We start from the raw sequence: 21,831 nt of genomic DNA on the forward strand, positions 1-21,831 counted from the left end.
AGGGAGGGAAAATTGATACGAGAGAAACATTGACTTGTTGCCTCCTGCATGTGCCCCAATCGGACACCAAACCCGTAACCCAGTCCTGTGCTCTGACTGGGAATCAAACCAGCAACCTTTTCAGGTTTGCAGAATGAGGCCCAACTGACTGAGTCATACTGGCAGTATAGTCCCTTAATTAGCTGGGGTAAGTCCAGCCACTCCTGCTGTCAGATGATGCTGGGTCAGGTTGTATTTGTGAGCTGTTTCTAGAAACCTCCAAGGGGGCCCCAAGCTTTGGAGCTTCCAAAGCTACCTTCATTTCCTATGGAAAACTCCAAAAGCTGAGAAAGCTGGCAGTTTGGGGAGTGGTTGGCTCTGAGGTCAGCAAAACTAAACTCTACCTACTTATACTCAGTTTCTAGGGGCCCTACAATTTATGGCAGGGGTATACCCTTTTTGAGTCAAGATTTTTCAGGACTTTGGAAGAAATTCAAATAGGAGAACAAGTGGCTCAGGTGAAGGAGAGATTGGTGCCTGGGAAAATGGTAGTTACCATACCTCATATCCTCAGAAGTCTGAAAAGGAGCGTGTAACACATTTACCAAGCCTGGCTCTGCTATTCCCTAGACAGCAATCACCACAGGCCGGGCTGGACATTTAGTGGCTTCTTCTTGGCCTTCCCAAACTTAATCATTCATTTCCTTTCTGAGTACATTGTGTAGGGTAATCATGAGCCCTAGCCCTGGAAAAGGCCATGCTACCAATAACAACTTCTATAGGAGGTTAAAAAGAAAACCCCCACTCAATCGAAAACTATTAAGTTGCTGTCCTGATGCTGAGATATTTATATATAGCTCTACATCTGCTAACAGGAAGATTACACTTTGCCTCTGATCAGGTGCAGCTCCACAAACAATTCAAATATGAAAAGTGATCCCTTTTAACAAAAATGTCTACTTCTGCCTCAACCAGCCCAGGAGCACTCACTGAGGAAGGGCAAAGCTGGTTGGTGACTGTGTTCTATATTCAGCCACTGAGGCCCAAAGCCTTAAAGGTTTTAGTAGTCAGTCCCAATCTTTGAACTTTCCCACTTAATATTGACTAAGATAGTGATCCAATGGCCAGTTTTCATATTTTAAGCCCATCTCAGGAATTGGCCTCGAAATATTCAGAGGGGCCTGATTATTAACCATTTACATCAGCTGGAGGTAAGTATGGTTAGGAAAAGGATTTAAAGGCAGGCTTCTGTAGGGTAGAGAACTCAGAGGCACTTTTGAATTTAAGTGCATATACAACATAAGGAAAAATTAAATAGGGAACAGGCTCCATAAGTGTCCCCAAGGAAGTCTATTTTCTTCTCTTAGATGTGTATGAATGTATATCTGATAGCTTACTACCTTCCAGTTATTTTCATATTAAAAATCTGCCTTCTCATATAACATCATATCCATGAAAATAATCCATCACTTGAAACTGAGTGTTCACAAATGGAATCAAAAGGTGGTAATGGGTCCTTAACACAGGTGACAATTTTCTGCAAGGGTAATAAAGATGCTTATTCCAGAGTAGGAAGGAAGAAAAGATATGTTCATAATCCAGAAGACCCAGGAAGTAAAGAAAGTTCTTCTACTAAAACTTAGCCACTGGTTGTTAAGGGGTTCACCTTAATTGCAAACAAAGGGCAGTTTATAGGCATTCCAATAGCAATTTTGAAATAATTCATTTCTCCTGACAATCTACCTATGGCTCAAAATAACTTGTTGAGGCAAAGAATGACTCAAAAAGTGGACTACTGGAGCAGAAGTAGAAAGATTGCCTCTTTCGCTAGATCAGGGCAGAGAACACAGGTCCCCCTCTCTGACCATCATGTCTCCTCTCTGCAGACCTCCAGCCACCCCCTACTCCAACAGTCCTCTTTCCAAGTCTTTGTCCCACCCAAAGTGCAGAAGCCAGCAGGGCAATGCTATCTTTGACAACTGGCTAGCAAGAAAGCATGCAAGTATCTGAAATCATGTAGATTTACCAAAATAAACTACTCCAACTATAACTTGACCAAGCACTCCACGTAATTAAGAAGCAAAGAAAAGGGAACCTATACAACAGACATTCCCTTATAACCACAGCCTCACGAAGATAAGCAGGATTACTGCAAACAACCTTTCACATATGATAAAGCCAAGACACTCCTGTAAAATGCAATGTGATCCCTAGTAAGAACTATCCTGAGTGACATTTTTTTGTGAGTGGGGAAGGTGGCCACCCTGACTGAGCCTTTATTCTGACCAAGGCATGTGTATAGACTGGCCTAAATATGCTCCGTACTCAGATGAGCAAAACCAAACTATATTCAAAAGTCTAATGTTTGTGGCCATGTAAAAACCCTTTCATTACACACCTGCACACCAGGATAACGGCTTTTACTTAGCACTTAAAAAATACTTAACAGCACTTTTGCAAAAGTATTTACATTATGACCTAATAAATGGTAATTAACTGGTTATGCTTTAAGATAACAAAGAATCGGCCTTCAGGGTCTGTGCAATTGACCTATAGTCAACAATATAGTTAACAGCAAGTCAAAAATTGATGAATTCCCACCTTCCCATGATACTGAGAATACAGGGTAATTTTAGGCTAGAGCTCAAACTTTCTTTGCAAAGTCAAGAATACTAGAAATATTAATAAGTAGCTAGCAGCTAAAATGCAACATTTTAAAGAGTTTTCTGGTTATGTCACACTTTAGTCCGAGATGGAGGAGTAGTGGACACTGAGAGAGATAAGACAAGTTGAACAAGTTTAAAACCAAAAGCAGTGGACATTTATTCCTCAATTTTTGTGCAAGAGTGTAAAGATGCATTTGAAAGAACCTGATGGCTAGTAAGCATCAGCCACGGCCGTCAGGCTGGCCCAGTTTGCAATTAGGAGGAGAGGGAAAAAAAGGTAACTTGCCTAGTTCACATGAATGATGTTTCTGGCAAACACAGTTTTTTACAAGTTTCAAACTACATTTTACTAGAGTCAAAGGATGACTTCAAAAAGTCACATACAGTACAATTTAAAACTGAATGAACATCCTGCAATGTTAGTGCAAAGTAATTATGTAGACTATCCAATACAAGATTGTGCTCATGTTTCCCAGGGTTGGTCAATGTTGCTCTTTTACAATCACAGAAGCTTAACTTACCAAATAGCAATGCCTTTGTTTTATGTCCTATGTACCAAGGAAATGTCACAAGGTTTTGGTGAAATGTAGCTTAGTTTCATTCATGAAGCAAATTTCTAATTTAGTTTAACAGTCATGTTCCTGAAATACTGCACATATAAGTTTCATGGAAAAGCTTTTAAGCTTATGCCCTTATCTTGTTCAGTAAAATTATTTTCAAGATATCCTTTTTACTATATAAACTGGCATTGTTTCATGATTTTGAAATGCAACCAGTATAAATGAAAATATTTCAGGGGTGGGGAAAATCCACCACTAATTTCAGCTAGATAAAGTTCTTAAAATCAAAAAGCCTTATTCACACAAAATTATATGTAATGACTGTAAGTAATCAGTTTATTACACAGATTAATCATTCTTGAACGTACAAGCTCCAGAGGAGCAACTGGGTCTTTAAATATACACAAATATTTCCATCAAATGAATTTTCACCCTTTTCCATAGAGACCTAAGCAGTTAAAAACATAAGAAAAATAAGAGCTATTAGCTATGTATTAACTGAGAAACCACATACAAACCAAAGAATATGGAAGAGAAAAAGAGGGACAGAAAGGATGAGGGTTAAAGGGTGGGGAGGTGTAAGAGGTGGGAACAAAGCCCGTCACACTTTATGTACTGATAGCTCCAATCCAGTTAAACTTAGACCTTAAAATGGTAGATTTTAATCTGGTTGGTCATAACTTTCACCTAAGACGTAGGTCCTTGAGCATAAAATGAATACAGAAACAGCTTCATGTTCTTCGCATTCCTTTTCATTTGTTTTGAGTTTAAAAGGATTCCACTTAAAAACCATCTCCTATAAGTCAGTGGAGCTTTTCTTCCCCACCCAAGCACACACCATACACACCACCCCTCACCTTGCCATTATCCAAATTAAAGTCAATAGGAAAGCTTTTAGTCTCACACCTAGGTTACGCCTGGAGAACTGGCTTGTCACACACACACTTCTCTGCTAGGAGGCAATGTTGGTACAGAAGTACAGTATTTCTAGTTTGTTGTTCCAAGTATGTACAACACGCAGCACTGCTGTATCAGGTAAACATGTGCACAGGGGAAGATGAGGCATGGGCTCATAGAAAGCAGTCAAATGGAAATCAAAAGGACTTTCTCTTTCAGAGTTCCCCTATCTTTATTTGTAGAGGTTATCCAATAATTTCTTTAATTACATCGCATACTTCTGAGTCCATTCCCGAGCTATTCTGTTGTACCTGTACACACAAAGAGAAGCTTAGCTTAACATAGGTGAGGAGTCAGTCAGAAGGCAACAGATTTCACTCATTATCCCATCTGGTAACTTTTTCCCCCTCTCTGGTGTTCCTTTATTAAAAACCCATAGTAACTTGAGGGGGAAAATGTAGCATACATTTCAAAGCCATCTTTTTACCCCAAATTTCTAATAAGCATTTATTTAATGATAGTGGAAAAAAGCTGTAAAATGAAAAACAATGTCCTGTAAATGCTACTAATAGGAGATTCTGATTAAATTTTAGCATTTGCTGGTATACCCATGTTCTATATTCGACTGACCTTATTTCTAAGGAAGATCTTCCACCCACGTTCATTTATTTGGAGTTCTTTAAACTATATACTTCTACATTATATGATTCTTGAAATCATATACTAGTAGTGATTAAAATGATTTAATACTTTCCTGTCTTAATAAAATAACTAGCTCTGGCAAAACATATTTTAACAATTTGGTTTCTAAAATGAATGGGTCTATTGTTCCAGAAGAAGATTCTAGGAGTAAAATAAGCAGGGCAAAAGGTTCCACAATTCTTTGACTTAAAAAGGGATGCAGGCAAGTTCTTCTGAACATTACCACAACAATGTAGGAAATAAATGCCTTTTGGTAGGCATTCATGCCCACAATTCTACGTATTTGACAAAATGGTTCTCCAATCAAACATTTTATTTGAATAAACTCACAAATAGAAAAAAAGCATGATCTAATTTTATTCTGAATGCAGCCATACACATAGGACTATAGATACAATTCATACCTAAACATAGACAAAAACTAAACTAAGAACCAACTGTGGTTAAATTCCCCACTGCCCCATTTAAAAATATTGTGTCTAGCCCTGGCTGGTGTGGCTCAGTGGACTGAACACAAGCCTGTGAACTGAAAGGTCACTGGTTTTTCCCCTGTCAGGGCCCATGTCTGGGTTGTGGGCCAGGTCCCCAGTTGGGGGTGTGCCAGAGGCAACCGATGATATATTCTCTCACACATGGATGTTTCTATCTCTCTCTTCCCCCTTCCCTTTCCCACTCTCTAAAAGTAAATAAAATCTTTAGAAATAAAAATATCATATCTATATGCCTCCCTCCTCAAACAGAATTCAAATAATTCTTTAATCCTTTTAAAAAATGTTAAAATCCTAACTAGAACATTATCTACTCTTTCCCATCTATTTCTTACTATTTTACTGAATATACAAACAAAATGGATTAGAACACTCTTAGTTACTATTTCTTTTGATATACTGACCATTTTAAATAATTAATAGAATTCTAAAACATGTAAATAAATGCTCTTTTATTTTTGAAGGAAAATTTGGGTTTTCATGTCTTGTGGCATTTATTCACTTTCTTTTTTAGATTATACCAAATGGTAGAAAAACAATGTCCTTTTCCCATTAATTTTCAATACCTAAGACAAATGGGCTCTTGATGCAAAATGCTTTATATGTAAAAAGCCAAGAAGACATAAAACTGTTGAAAATACACTATAGAGAAGTTTTTCTAGACAGCAGGAATCATATGAAGTAATTAAGAGATAATATCTGTATCATCTACATATAATAATACTCAATGCAAATATTCCTCTTTCCCATCCCTAGGCCTTCATTTTAAGTATCTGACCCATACCCAGCTGTTAGTTAAGAACAATTTGACGCACAAACATCTCCACCCCACCGCAGGTACTTTTCTGTCTGGAGGCCATACTTACTTTTCTCTATCTGTTTTGTAGATCCGAGCAATCTCAGGCACTAAGGGATCATCTGGATTAGGATCACACAACAGAGAACAGATGGACAAGAGTACTAGAATCAAGGGGAAAAAAAAACAACCCTACAAATCAGTACAGAATAAAAGCAAAGGATTCAAAGAAACATGAGATGCCAACACATGAAAAAATTCGAAGAATCTATTTATACTGCAGTGCCTAGTAGCTTTGTAAACTCTTAACTTCATAATAACAGTAATCAACAAAGATTCTAAGATTTCTTTATGCTTAAATCCTTAAGGAAACTGGCCCAAGCTGGTGAATGAAGTGACTTGCTCAATGTCCCCAGTTAGTGAGCAATTAGAGTGGAATTAGAATCACGTCTTCCAAATCTCAGACCAATAACACTTTTCATAGCCCATAAAGTTCAATTTTTAGAAGCCCATGTTCAGGGATAAATGGTTTTCAAAATTCCAGACAACCACACTATTGTGAATTTCTTAGAAATGACAACCATGAAATCCAAGATCACTTTCTCAGTGGCAGGTATTATATTCAGATGCAATGGATCTGTTTCATTTTTAGTTGAAAACAATTTAGTCTAAGACCATAAAAGCTAGTACTTGCCCCCAAATGGGGCTGGCCACACTTATTACAGAGGATACAACATACTTCTACTAAGGTCTCAAATTCTTTTCAATGACAATTTAAAATCTCATCTAAGCCATTTTCTCAGTGACAATCTGGAGTATAACAGACAAATTTCAAAAGTACAATTTCCTCTGTTAAATCTGTTAATTTATGTATTCCTTACTGAAAGTAAAAAGGAAGCCAAGGCCACTAATTATATTAAATGCAGTGGCCTCTGACATATGGAAATAAATTCCAATCCTCCTATTCTGATGCTAACAGAACTCAACTCTAATGTTCTGTAGCAAGAGACAATGACTCTGATCCCACTTTACTCCCAAAACTTCAAATTCAGCAGAAAAAGGATTTATTCATTTTCCTATCAAATCTGTTTTATAGAGATCAAGGGCTTCTGAGAGGTGAAGAAAAAGTTTACATGCCCTTTTTCATTCGGTTTGTTAACAAAAAAGCTATTTCCTTGCCTTAAGAGTATATGGAAAATAAAAAAACATCAGGAAAGATGTTTTCTGACTCTTCATTCCTGTTGCCCACAATTCTGGCAGATGGCATTCCCAAAACATCTTCTCTTCCCATTGTCAGGTGTATCACCTGATGCCCTCTTCAAGCACAGAACATTCTAAACAGCAATTAGGAATGATTTCATGTATATCCTGGAAATGACAACAGGGAATTATAGATTTTTGAATGCTCATGAAATTACTGACTACAGAAAGAAGAAACTAGTCCAGCCTATCAAACTGGCAAGAGTACAACCGATTCTTCACCTAAAATTAGACATACTACCTAATTAGTTATCAGTTACAAATTTCCATTATTTACAATTTTGATTATTTCAAGAAAGATATTTTTAAAAGATAAATTAAACAAACAAACAAACAAACAAACAAACAAACAAAAAAACCCTTGTCTTACTTTCTATCCAAGAAAGGAAGTTGGGGTGGTGTTTATCTGGACTTGGTGAAAGAATCCTTAGTATACTACTTAAATTAATCCTTAAATTCATAGATTAATTAATTTTGGTTTATAAAGTACTACACTTTCGTTTGCTGTACAGGGAATAACTCCTACTTGTACAACCAGCATAGACTCTTCATTTTCATTAGTGTCATAACCCACAGTCACTTCTAATTCTAAAAACATAACCAAAGGGCTTTATGGTACACTTATCTGCTTAAGTTTTCTGTATATTTAAAGTCAAAATTATTGCCCTTGAAAGTAGACTATGTTAAAGGAATAATTAGTATTACACACAGAATTCAGGTCTTTCACAGAACTGCTTGCCTATACATTCAATTTACCAAAGAGTCATTAAAACATTAAACCTAGATACCCTGATATAAACAAATTCAATAAAGTGGCACTGCAGTTATCTTAAAAGATAGCTACAAAAACAGCCCTTATGATTTAGAATAACTGAAAAATCAACAATAGGCACAGAAGTGGAAGGAAAAAAAATCTATGGTAACCATTTCAGCTATCTAGACCCCCCCACCCCCAATATTCCACTTCTCTTGGTCTCATTACTTTACTAGATTTATTTCTACTGCTAACTGCTACTTTGTGAAGGAAGAGCAAGCAGGCCAGGAAATCACAAAGAGTATATGAATACTCTCACAAGTAGCCCATGAATTGTAAGGAACCTACAAAAAAGAAAAGGGGCCACGTGTCTGAAACTATTTCAGTCACAATTTTTAAAAATGTAGTCCTCTGGTTTTTTGTTTTTATTTTTGTCTAGGACCCCAGAAATTTTAATTTAATGCCCCAGAGTTCTTATTTCCTTTAAAAAAATTAATGTCAGCCCTGGCTGGTGTGGCTCAGTGAATTGAGCACCAGCCTGTGAACCAAAGGGTGGCCAGTTCAATTCCCAGTCAGGTCACATGCCTGGGTTGTGGGCCACGTCCCCAGTCAGGGGCGCATGAGAGGCAACAACACACTGATGTTTCTTTCCCTTTTTCTCCCTCTCTTCCCTTCTCTAAAAATAAAATAAGTAAAATATTTTTTAAAAAAATTAATGTCAGAGTATACACATCTTATAATAGTTATAAAGAGACAAATATACAACATTTTTTTCAGTATCTTTATCCCAGTTATTTGAGTGCCTACAAGGAACCAGTAAACTGTATATTTTTGCTTTTTTTAATCTTCATAACAGCGAAGTTGTTATTATCATCCCTACTCTATAGATGAAAAGAGAAACAGAAGCTAATTTGTCTTAAGTCTCATTCAATAAGAGGTGAAGTAGAGATCTGAATACAGGTAGTTGGAACCAGAATCTATGTTCTTCTTTTAAAAACATTTTTTTTAATTGATTGATTTTAGAGAGAAAGAGGAAGGGGGGAAGAGAGACAGACATTGATTTGTTGTTCTACTTATTTATGCATTCATTGGTTGAGTCTTGTATGTGGCCTGAACAGGGATCAAACCCACAACCTTGGCATATCAGGATGATGCTCTAACCAACTGAGCTACTCTGGCCAGGGTAGAATCTATGTTCTTTAACATGAAACTATGCTGCCTCCTGTCTACATGTGTAAAGGAGTAATAAAACATAAGAAAAATATTTTCATTCACTAAATATTACCACCCAAATACCCAAACTGTCTATTTCTTTGTAGCTATTTAACATATTTTTCTGTATAACTCAGGTTATAATATATACTAATATTACTTTTTTCTTATTTTTTCAAAAATATTTTCCCATTTTTCACAATATTTGTAAAGATCAATATTCTTTTAAATGCATGTGCTAGAACTCATCTATTTCTTCCTCTATGGTTGGCCCTATAATTTTTGATTTTCAGAAATAAACAGCACTGTCACAAATGTACTTTCGCACAAACCTTTTTTAGCATTTGGGGTTGTTTTAATACAAATGAATGAAACTAGCATTACTGGGTCACAGTGTATTATTAAGTCTCATCTCTTAATACATACTAGGCTATATAAACCTATGCTTCTGAAATACATAAACATTCACTTCTATGTACCTCACCAGCATTTAGCTTTCTTTTTAAAAGATCTTTGTTAATTAAAAGAGTGAAAAATGGTAACTTATTTTTCATTTATTTTATTCATCTGTTGGGATCTAGGTTTTTTTTTTCTCTTACTGATTTATATATGCTATTTATATTTTAAACATATTAGCCCATTATCTTATTTGCAGCCTATTTTTTGTATTTGTATTTTAACAACTTTAATCCACTTGTGATTTCATTTAGATATGAAATTCACTTGATATTTAAGGGTTGCACAATTTCAAATTAACATATAAGATAGTGTTCGTTAACTTCCCACTCAGTTCACTGATATAAAAAAAATTCTGGGGCTAGGTGAAAAAGATAAAACAGATTAAGAACTACAAATTTGTAGTCACAAGATAGTTCTGGGCCTGGCCCATGTGGCTCAGTTGGTTAGAGCATCATCCTGTAAACTGAAGGGACATGGGGTCCAATTTTGGTCAGGGCACATGCTTGAGTTGTAGGTTCAATCTCTGGTCTGGGTGCACATAATGAGAGGCAACCAATCAATGTTTCTCTCTCTCCCTTTCCCTCTCTAAAATCAAAGCATGTGCTTGGGTGAGGATTAAAAAAAAAGAAAAAAAGTTCCAGGAATGTAAAGTATAGCATAAAAAATAGTCAATAATATTGTAATAACTAGGTACGGTGCTAGGTGGGTACTTGAAATATTGGGAGGACGACTTTGTAAAGTATATGATTATGCTGTACACCTGAAACTAATACAAAATAATATTAAATGTAAACTGTAATTAAAAAATAAAATTAAAATAATAAAATGTAATAATGTAAAAAAAAAAAAACCCTACCTATTTGTATAATTAGGTCTTAATAGAAGAACTGGACGTTTCATCACAAAATTAGCAACTAGCTTTCTCTACACATTTTCAAACAAACACACGTGCACACAACTATTTGCCAGAGATTGTTAAGATGCTCAAATAAAAATTTATTTTCCAACCTATACCTGAATAGCAAAATGGACATAGTCACAACACAAAGGAATACATATGTTTCAAAATCCAGCTCACTCCAGTGGTCTCAAGATCTATTCAAGAATAAGGGGGATTGCTACCTCCTCTTAAAAGGAATATGAGAAATTTTTTCAAAAGACTTTTAAAACACAGCTGCTTTATCTATGATATCGACATCCATTCCATTACCTTTTGAAATAGTTAATGCTGGAGACCACTGTGACCGTAGAATATCAAGACAAATGCTGCCATTACTGTTAATATTTGGATGATAAATTCTTGTTGTAAATGCAACCTATAGGAAAAGAAATTTTTTGTAAACTGGTTTATTAGTATCATGGAAAGCATATTAAAAACAACTGACATATTCCAATTACCTTAGGTGGTTTGAAGGGGTAATCTGTTGGGAAATGAATTGTCAAGAAAAATACTCCACCCTGATAGGGACTGTCGTTCTGTTGATAACAAGAAAAGTGGGATTAAAATGAGTGAATTACATAAACTATTTATTTTGAAATTAATCTGAGTACTTACTGGCCCCATTATTGTAGCTTGCCAATGGAACACTGAAAAAGAACAACAAAGAAATAACCATGAAGCAATATCCACACTGTACCTAATCATAACAACATATTCCCCATCTAATCCCAGTTCATTTATAAGCAATATGATGACTCTTGGACAGGGTGAGAAATCTAAATCAAGTTTGAGTCTGAAGAGAAAAATGACTAGCATGGTCTGGCACACTGATAAAATGCTCAATGAAAAAGTATTTGGGCTGAGACATGAAAGCTCACATCAGGGGGACAGAATTCTTGATAAGTCCCAAAGTTCCACTTTAAACAGGCATTTCTTCCCTCAAAGAATATAAAAGAACCAAAAGATTCAACTCTTTGATGTGTTACATCATTTCCCCAACACAATTATATATACTTTATTCCTTTTATATTACCAGTATAGAGCAGAAACGTGAAGTCAAAGTAGATAATACTAAAATTAGGAAAGAATGGTTTTTACAATGAGAAAAAATTTCTAACAACTCTCCTGTGTAGGTCTTTAGAATTACTGGTATACCTTAATAAAGAAAACATTAGCTGAAAGGTGAAAGCTTCATTACAAGCTCTAAGGACAATCCAAATCAATTATGAAGCTGTTTAATAAGGAAACCTCTTCAAACTACAAAAATGATGCCCGTTCCATTTCAAAGGTAGTGTAACCAAGTACAATACAGAGACCAAAAAGCCAGAGTTTTCTCACAAGCAAGCTACTCAGCACCAAACATTCGTAATAGGTTCTTGGCAAACTAAGGGAATTTGTCAATGAGATTATATGGGAACAACCCAAATTAGCTAACTTTTGTCAGATGGAGGAAATGTGAAAAATAAGAAGCCATATGAAAATCCACTGGAATGTCAGTCCAAATCTTTCCAACCTCTTGCATATGAAACTGCCCCTATGGCTGCTCTGCTCCTCACTGAGGTCCGAACCAGCAAATAGCAGCCTGTTTATTAGGAATTAAAAATAAACGATAGGTATTGCTTAGATTATCCATTTTCTGCCAATCAACTTTTTTTTTTTTTAAATCTTTATGAGCGCTTTATTCAGGTGGTCGGCGATCTGAGAAGACAGAGGGTTTATACCCTAACAGACTGTCTTCCCCAATCAACTTTTTAATGGATTAAGTTACTTTGAGCCACTAAGATTGGTCCTAGTACCTTCAGCAAAGGTCCTAAAAAAGTCTCCTAATGTCCCGTTGAAAGAAACAAGAGCCTCACTGTTTTTTAATCACAAGTACAATCTGAGTAGACAAAATATACTGATATCTGGAGTAAACAACCCCAATAACAAGGCTATAAACCATATTAGATAAAAGGATGACCAAGCTACAGGTCAAAGAACCCTGTTTTAAAACAGGTTTGTATGCCTGGCCAGGTAGCTCAGTTGGTTAGAGCAACGTCCCAATATGCCAAGGTTGCATGTTTAATACCTCGCCAGGGTACATAAAGGAAATCAACAAATGAATGCATAAAGAAGTCTCTCTCTCTCTCTCTAAAAAAATCAATAAAAAAATAAAAAAACAGGTCTTGTTCTTCCATTTAATCCTTTTGCTTGTAGCAATAAATGGGAGGCTATAATATACTTGCATTCTTGCTCAAGATTGCAAGAGTCAAAAAAGTTAACGATAAGAAAGCACTTGGATAATAAAATATACAAATACCAAGACATGTTAAAAAATGAAGTTAAATTTTCCATTAATTTTTTTCTTCTGAGTCTTTCCAAGATCGGTCCTTTTCTTGTTAAAAATACTCCCAGATTTAAGAGGTTACTAGTAAAGAAAATTTAAATCAGAACCAAATTTTTACTTAAGATAAAATACTTTCTTGTGAGTTCCCATTCTTCCTCTGCAGAAAACAAAGGATATTTTATGCTCTGTGATTAAAATCCTCTAAAATTTGGACAACACAGAACTCCCAACAGGTATGGAGCAGAAGTTCTTGCAAACTGGCAACTAGAACAGTTATGAGCAATATTTTCAAGTAATATTGCAATCTCTTTTACACTTGGCACTCCAGAAAGTTGAAGACATTCTAGTGTATCTAAGTAAGAGTCTTATATTACTGATAACTTTTACATGCAACATCAACATGCTATTTCATATATATTTAGTTAGTAAATCATGTTTAATATTCCACAACAGAATGAAATGAATATAAACAGTTGGCATTTAAAACTCTAAATAAAAACCTATTATCAAGTATTAACCTTTATTTAATGATTAACTATTTGTCTTCACCCTTACAAACAAATGTTCAATCACTGTCATCAGAAAAATGAACCAAAACACACACACATGGGGTTAAATCTCTACAGTAAGAGGGAAAAAAGATGAAAAAAATTGCTAATGGAACAACTCAGATCAATATTTACCCCTTGTTGAAATAATCTAGAACCTACAAAAGGCAGAGAAAGACAAACTAAAACCACATTATGATGAAATTAATTACTGAATGCATTTGAAGATCTACCATTTAAATCTTCAGTATTCTGCCACATTGGTTAAAAATAAGGATACCTATTGGAATCACTAACTTAGGTCTGCCTCTGGAACTCTCCTAGGCTCCTAGCTCTCCTAAATGGAAGTATAAAAAAGAGAAAAGGTAGTGAGATAATACCTAACTTGCCTCAAATTACAATGATTTTGTCAATAGTTCAAGAATCACTACAGGTCCCAAGTAGAAGGAACTCCAGAAATAATTTCTGGGTGAAATATTTGGACATAAGCATAAAATAATGCAATATTTTATATAAAAACGATTTCAAAAACCTTTCATTTAAGGATCAATCTCAGTGGCTATTCAAAATATAATTTCATGGTACTGAATTATAAAGTTTTGATAGTTAAAAAACACAAAAATTCCCACTACCATCTTCATCTGCCATTGAAAAACCAAATTACACAATCTGAAAGCTACATTCCCTCTTATGAGTTTAAACGTGAAGTTCACAGCTCAAATGGTTACTCTTCAGTATCCTCAAGGATGAAGCCTTAAGGCTAAAAGGGATAGTGAGAATATTTGTTATAGTTTGAGACTAAATCTCAAAAGAGATCTACATCGGAATTCAAGTACAAGTCCGTGGAGTTACATTCACAAAGTGTTCAAAACAGAAAACAAAGTAGATTATATGACCAATAAATCTTCAGCTAAGTTCTTTTCAGAAAATACACTTTTTCTTGCTTACCGGATCTTTGCAGAAAGGGGGAAAAAAATGTAATGGCACTTTAAAATCTGGATATTTAAAAACATAGTCTTTTATTATGAAACTTATTAAATATATATTATTTTAAGTGTAAAATAAAGACCACTTTATTTTTACACTAAATATCAATAACATGGTGCCGAGGGATTTAGATCTAGGTAGCCAACAGGAGATCAAAAAATTTCATTTGGCCAAATTTCTTTCTTCCTAGGACTAAATTCTGTCTCCTTATGATAAAAGATGATGAAAGTGCATTTAGCTATCTAATTACATTTTTTAAAATCCTTATGTGGTTCATCAGGAGACTTAAGACTTTTTGACAGCAATTCATCCTCTAATAATCTCAAACACCCACAAAAAACATGCCTATATCAGCAAATACTACCTAGATGACCAAAAGTTTAAGAAAGTTATTTTGTCCCTAGTGAGATTTTCCTTATTCTGTTTTAGAAGACAGGTACTGTTGACAGTTTAGTAGTGTATGACTCCAGACACTCAAAGTTGAATAGGAAGGCTAGGAGTTCAGGAAGAGGTTATTATTTTTAAAATAGCTTTTTGACAGAGAAACTACATACCATACGATTCATCCACTGAAAGTGTACAATTCAATGGTGGTTAGTACATTCCAAGTTGTGCAACCATCACAATTAATTTTAGAACATTTTCATCATCCCCAAAAGAAACTCCAAATCCGTTAGTAGTCAATCTCCATTCCCTCCAAATTTTCAGTCCTGTGCAACCATTATCTATTTTCTGTCTCTATAAATCTATCTATTCTGGATATTTCCTATAAATGAAATCATATATTCTGTGGCCTTTTGTATCTGACTTCTCTCACTCAGCATGTTTTTAAGGCTCACCCATGCTGTAGTTGGTGTAGTATATATCAGTACTTCAGTCCTTTCACTGCCAAAATAATATTCCATTGTGTGCATATACCACATTTACTTATCCCTCCATCAGTGCTGGGCATTTTAATTATTTATACTTTTTGGTTATTATAAAAAATGCTCCTATGAACATTCATGCAAGTTTTTGTGTGGACATTATATTTTTATTTCTCTTAGATATGTACCTAAGAAGTGAACTCACTGGGTCATATATTTAACTTTTTGAGGACCTGCCAGACTGTTTTCCAACTGGTTGTACTATTTTGTCTTCTTATCAGCAAATATGGAGGTTCCAATTTCTCCATGTGCTCATCAACACTTGGTATTATTTGACATTTTGATTCTAGTCATCCTAGTATGTATAAACTGGAATCTGTACATGATATTAATGTGTATTTCCCTAATGACTAATGATGTTGAGCATCTTTCCATGTGCTTATTGGCTATTTTTCATCTTCTTTGGAGAAATGTCTATTCAGATCCTTTGCCCATTTTAAAATTGGGTTGTTTATATTGCTGAGTAATACTTTTTATAAATATATTTTGGATAAATATTCCATATCGAAAATTATGACCTGCAATTTTTCTCCAATTTTAGGTGTTTTTTGCTTTCTTAAGGGTATCGTTTACAGCACCTGGGTTTTAAATTATGATGGATTCTAATTTATTTATTTTTTATTTTATTATTTATACTTTGGGGGGGTTTAACTTTCCAGTGTAACAACTCTTCTATCTGAGAAAGAAATGTGATAGTTATTAATTATAAGAAAGGCAAATTATTTTAGCACATTGAAAATAACTTCAAAAATGAAATCTAATCCCCAGACTTTAGCTATTCTCAACTTTAAGAAACTTGCCTGAAATAAAACCACTTTTTCAACTGAAAAAGAGCATACGAATGCAGGTACACTATATAATACAAAACTAGAATCAGAAAACTTGAATATTCGAGTCCACTTCAGGAACCTCCATAAGCCTCTCACTATATTTTTCTCTAAAATACTTTACAACTTCTACTCTATTAACCCAAAATAATTGTTATTGTGAAGTTTAAATGAGATATTTAAGTACCTGTCTTGTCCTGTTTGGAATCAAATACTATAGTCACTTATACTAGACAAGTCTGGACAGATCTGAATGTAATAATGTAAATGGACTTTTTCATCACATGTACTTAGTCTTTTAATTTGTAAAATCTGTTTAATCTGTAAAGTAATCTTTATAATAGGCCCTTGCTTTGATTCTTAAGCGTTTAGCAAACTAAAAACACTATTTTTAAGAAATATCAGGAAAATATAATTTTAAATACAAGCTAATATATTCTCATGTTTACTTGTCTTAATCTATTACTTCTTTGATACAAATGTTTCCAAGTATGCTCTTTTTTTCTATTTACTAAGTGTTACATTTTTCTGTGAATTAGTTTTGTGTAAAAAAAATCAGTCTTATTGAAATATCTTTCCTTTTAAAAGGCTAGAAAATAGTATAAGGGGGTAAAAACTATTTTGAGACAAAGTAGAACAGAAGGAAATCATCCAACATGTGCATTAAGATTTAATACATTACTTCAGACAGAATTAAGCAAATAAGTTGGACACTAAAAATAAGCTAAAAAGTACCTGTCTTCACAAGTATAAGCCAGCAGACACACACACACACACACAAACACACACACGCTCATCCCTAGTGTTATCTTAAAGAACGATACCTAGTTGGAGGTAAAAGCTCAAATATTCTACCCCAAAGTACCCAGATTGGGTGAAAGATAGGTAGGAAGAGACAAGAATAATTACAAAGACAATATCTGGCAAGAGAGGTTCAAAATGTAATAATCAGCAATACATACAGAAGATGATGGGATACACATAGAACTGCATCTTTCATGAACAAATAAGGGTCAACGCTGCCTCTTTTCTAGAGGAAAATAACCTTAGGAGTGTTTATTCATCAGTTCCAAAGTTCCCAAGAGGCAAATTGTTTTACTCCATCATTCCTTTTAAATACTTACTGTCATCTCCAACAGGACCTGCTGAACACTGTGCTGGGGGGTCCCGTGCCAGGTCATTCAATTCCTTAAGGGAGGAGAAAAAAGAAATGTATTCAACATAAATCTAACTGTTACCCATTAATAGAATTTTTCACTGTTACCAATATTCTCTGTCTCACTGGTAAAGGTTTTTTAGGAGCACTCCTTCAGATTCAGAAGGGTAGGTTAAAGTATTTCAGACTCTCGGATACAAATGTATGTTTTGTTTTGTTTTTTTCTAATTTTTAAAGATTGGAAAGAGAGGAAGAGAGGGAGAAAGAGATGAAGAGAAACATCAATGTGCAAGATACATCAATTAGTTGCCTCTTGCACAGACTCCACATGGGACCTGGCCGGCAACCCAGGAATATGCCCTGACCTGGAATCAAACCAGCGTCCTTTTGGTTCTCAGGTCTGCACTCAATTCACTGAGCAACACCATGTTTTAAATGGTGGATTATTTTTGCTTACAGTTTAAAGGTAAATATAACAAAGGTAAACACAATTATGTACTAAAGAGCCGCAAAAACTGTTTTAAAATAAAAACTCCATTTATTAGTTTTCAAAAAAGATCCATGGCCAGTTTTTGTTATTTCACAAAGATTAGGTTACACTCAGGACAACCTCTTGAAGTCATAAATGTTCCAAATTATACGGGATCATCTGACAAGATGTTGACATGTTTTCATATGATATCTACTACCAGGGTTCCAAAGGTAGTAGGAAAAAAAAAAAACACCTTAAAATAAAAATGCATTAAAAAGGTTGGCTGAAGTAATAAAACCCATCATAAAGTTTTATAATCAGAGATGGGTCTACCTGTAGTAATGCTCTACAACCAGACCCCAGCTTCTTAAGCTATTTAAACATAAGAGCCAACAAACCTGAGATCTGTTCCTGGGTGGAGATGTCAGAAAAACCCCAAGGCAGGAAACCATACTGTATTTCCTCTCCCCTTAAGTTGGTATTTGAGATAAAAATCAAACTCTGGGGAAGAACTAGTTTTAGATTTTATTTTATAATTAAAACAGTTAAAACCTAATATTTTAAAAGTACAATAAAAACTACTTACAATCATTGAATTAATAAAGATATGGTTTTAATATTCCAAATATTATATACTTTAAAAAATATATTATTTTTGTTTTTCTATTTTTTTCAAATATTATATACTTTTTAATTTGCAATACCATAGTTATCTCTGTAAGTCTTTTCCTCTGAGTTAACTTATTCAACCAGTCGTTTTGGTACATCAAATTATTCTGTTTTCTCCTATCTGTAAGCTTGGAGGACAAAACATAAAAGTACAGAAATAAAGTTTGTCTTTTTAAAGTGCTAAAATTGAGATAAAGATTTAACAATATTTACTTTTTCAAGTGTCTCAATTTCTGGATTTTGTACTTCTCTACAACACATTCCTTGCCCATTTCAAGATACAGTGCCCATTCCCAAATATTTTAATACAGGTCAGTATAACTAAGAATGCTTGCCTGATTTAAAACACAAAAGTTTTCTATTTCTTTTGACTAATACAGCAATAGATTGCTATTGAAACATAATCTGAATTGAACAGGCTACGCTGAAGTCTTGCCATGTTCATTAAGTGAAATTTTACTTGTGATTTATCCTTCGTATTTTGCTTCTTTCAAATTAAGTCATCCTTTTTTGTCCCTTTTTTACTTAAGTTGAATATAAGATCTATCAGTTCATTTCATGAGCCAGTATGATATAATTAATTTTAAAAATCTAGCCCAAACTTAGGCTAATAGACATTTAACACAGTCATTCAACAACTTCCTTGGTTCAAGGCATGGATATGGATGAATCTCACAAGCATAATACTAAGTAAAATAAGTCAGACATAAAAAGACTATGTTCTGAAAAAAAGAAAAAAAAAAGGCTACGTTCTGTATGATTTTATCAATATGACACTCTAGGGAAGGCAAACTTATATTGACAGAAACATCAATAGTAGTTCCAAGGGAGGAAGAGAGTTGGAGAGGACTGACTATAAAAGAATAAAAATGTGCGGATGATGAAAATGTTCTATATCATGACTTAGGTAGAGATTGAACAATTGTGTATATATTTATCAAAACTCACACTGATACTTAAAATTGTTGACAACATTTCAAAGTTTATTTTTAAAAAGTAGATATCCATCCATCTTTGTATATACATAAAATATCTCTTAAGAATATGTAAGAAACTGGTTAACAGTATTTGTCTTCAGAAGGAAAGCTTGCTTTGGGGGCAAGAATGGGAACTCTTACATATTCTTTTATACCTTTTAAATTTTATAACAAGTGTATTTACTTCCTTTTTGAAAAACAAATGACCAGTTCCTGGCTATAAATTTAGGTTAAAATAAAATATCTATTAAAAGTAGTAGGATAATTGAAATACTGAAATCACAGACTGAATAAACACAAAATTTGATGTCTGCATGAAGATGAAAAATGAAGCTGAATCTTAAATTTTAATAAAGGCATTGATTGACCTAGACAAATCACTTCGGCAGAAAAATACCCCAATATATCAGGGCTGTTTTTTGTTTAACAGTCGGCTTTATCATTTGGTTTTATACCTATACATTAATTTATTCAACTTTTTATTCTAAAAAAAATTACCAGGATTGAGTGTAGGGCTAAGACAAAACAAAAACCAAGGAATTATTCTACTTATTTAAAAACTTCTTTTCTGTAGAAAGAACAAGAGAAATAAAGTATATGCAATTAAATTTTTAAAAGACGGACAGTTAAAATAGGGAATCCTCAATTTCTTTTCTTTTTAAATTTTTTAAAAAGATTTTAATTTACTTTTTAAAGAGAAGGGAAGGGAGAGAAACATCAATGTGTGAAAGAGAGATACATTGATTGCTTGCCTCTCACACACCCCCAACTGGGGAACCTGGTCCGCAACCCAGGCATGTGCCCTGACTGGGAATTGAACCAGTGACACTTCGATTCGCAGGCTGGCTCTCAATCCACTAAGCCACATCAGCCAGGACGAGAATTCTCAATTTCTAAAAAGACTTTATATTCTAACTTCCCTTGAAATCTAAAAAAAAAAGTTAAAACTTATTTTGAGAGCAAATTATGTATTTTACTAAATGGTTCTCAATTTTAAAATTTTCCTTGGTGCTGTACACTGCCCTTGTGTGTCTAGGTATACAGAACTAATATTTTTACAGATTAAGGGTTATAAACTTAGATTCTCCGCAACTTTCCTAAGTGTTTCTCATCTTAGTTCAAACTGCCCCCAAAGCTTATACCAATTAATTTGAACTTTCTATGAACTTTTAAATATACTTCCTACTACTATCTTTTTGGACCAGGAATATGATTTCCAATGAAGAGATATGCAGGGATAATAACAGTGCCTTATTCCTTAAGAACACCTGTTTTCCAAAGGATCAGCGCTTATTTAAAGGTCATCAGTTTGATTCCTAGCCAGGGCACATACCTGGGTTGCGAGTTCCATCCTCACTTGAGGCATGCAGTAGAACCTAGAACCTATCAATGTTTCTCTCTCTCTCTCTCTCTCTGTCTCTCTAAGAAATGAAAAAATGTCCTTGGAAGAACACTGAAACCTCTGAAAGCCTTAGATATCTTTGTATCATAGCATTATTGCAAAAAGAAAGAAGCCTTCCTAACTCTGAGGGGAGGAAGTCCTACAAAGAATATACAGATTTCCTTTCCACTGTATCCCTAAGTACTCACTCGTTAGGTCATTAGTTAGTAAAAAGTAGTGCTTCTATTAGCTATTTTTAAATAACCCTCTTTCCTCAACCTAACAATTACAAAACAAAATACAGATGACATATAATAGAGATGTCTTCACCCTATTACATAAAGTGAAAGGAACAAGATGGGAAAATGAGAGGTTATAGTTAATTTTGTAGAAAAATGGCTCTAAAGTTTTAATACTTCTGAATATTGCTATATAAATATTTTTATCTTTGGTGATGATAATCAGAATATGAGAAGATTTAAGGAAATTATAACTCAGAGAATTATAATTTCAAAGTCAGAAGAGATCACTGAGACCAATTTCCAATTTTATAAGAAAACAAGATAAAAATATCTAACCCAAGGAAGATACTAGTAATTAGCAAAGTAAGGATGTGGTGTTCTATAAAACTAGACAATGTTCTATTATATCACGCTTTTTTAGTCTGGATCTAACATACTAGAAATGTACAAGTTAGAATGTCTGAGAACCTTTACGTTGCCCAGGAAATTAAGCTAAACCTACTTTAACAATATTGAACTGGAAAGAAAGAATAGCTAGATCAGTAGTAGTTCTCAAAAATGAGGTCTTGGCACAGCAGCATTGTATCACAAGAAAACATTAGAAATG

The 21,831-nt window shown here is 34.3% G+C and overlaps 1 protein-coding gene across 1 annotated transcript in view; it reads right to left on the minus strand.

Moving 5' to 3' along the window:
* Positions 1 to 2,777: 2,777 nt before the first annotated feature.
* The window catches only part of UBE2D2 (ubiquitin conjugating enzyme E2 D2), a 47,372-nt gene continuing 28,318 nt past the window's right edge, over positions 2,778 to 21,831 (minus strand). The window contains exons 2-7 of the mRNA XM_090288202.1: positions 17,452 to 17,515; positions 11,329 to 11,360; positions 11,172 to 11,249; positions 10,984 to 11,089; positions 6,159 to 6,252; positions 2,778 to 4,413 (exon numbers count right to left, since the gene is read on the minus strand). Coding sequence (XP_090144328.1) covers positions 4,368 to 4,413; positions 6,159 to 6,252; positions 10,984 to 11,089; positions 11,172 to 11,249; positions 11,329 to 11,360; positions 17,452 to 17,515 — 420 coding nt within the window. The 3' untranslated portion in view covers positions 2,778 to 4,367. The remainder of the gene's footprint in view (positions 4,414 to 6,158; positions 6,253 to 10,983; positions 11,090 to 11,171; positions 11,250 to 11,328; positions 11,361 to 17,451; positions 17,516 to 21,831) is intronic.

The sequence above is a fragment of the Furipterus horrens genome, unplaced genomic scaffold (genome assembly GCF_987537825.1).
Source record: "Furipterus horrens unplaced genomic scaffold, mFurHor1.1.pri manual_scaffold_10, whole genome shotgun sequence".
Taxonomy (NCBI): domain Eukaryota; kingdom Metazoa; phylum Chordata; class Mammalia; order Chiroptera; family Furipteridae; genus Furipterus; species Furipterus horrens.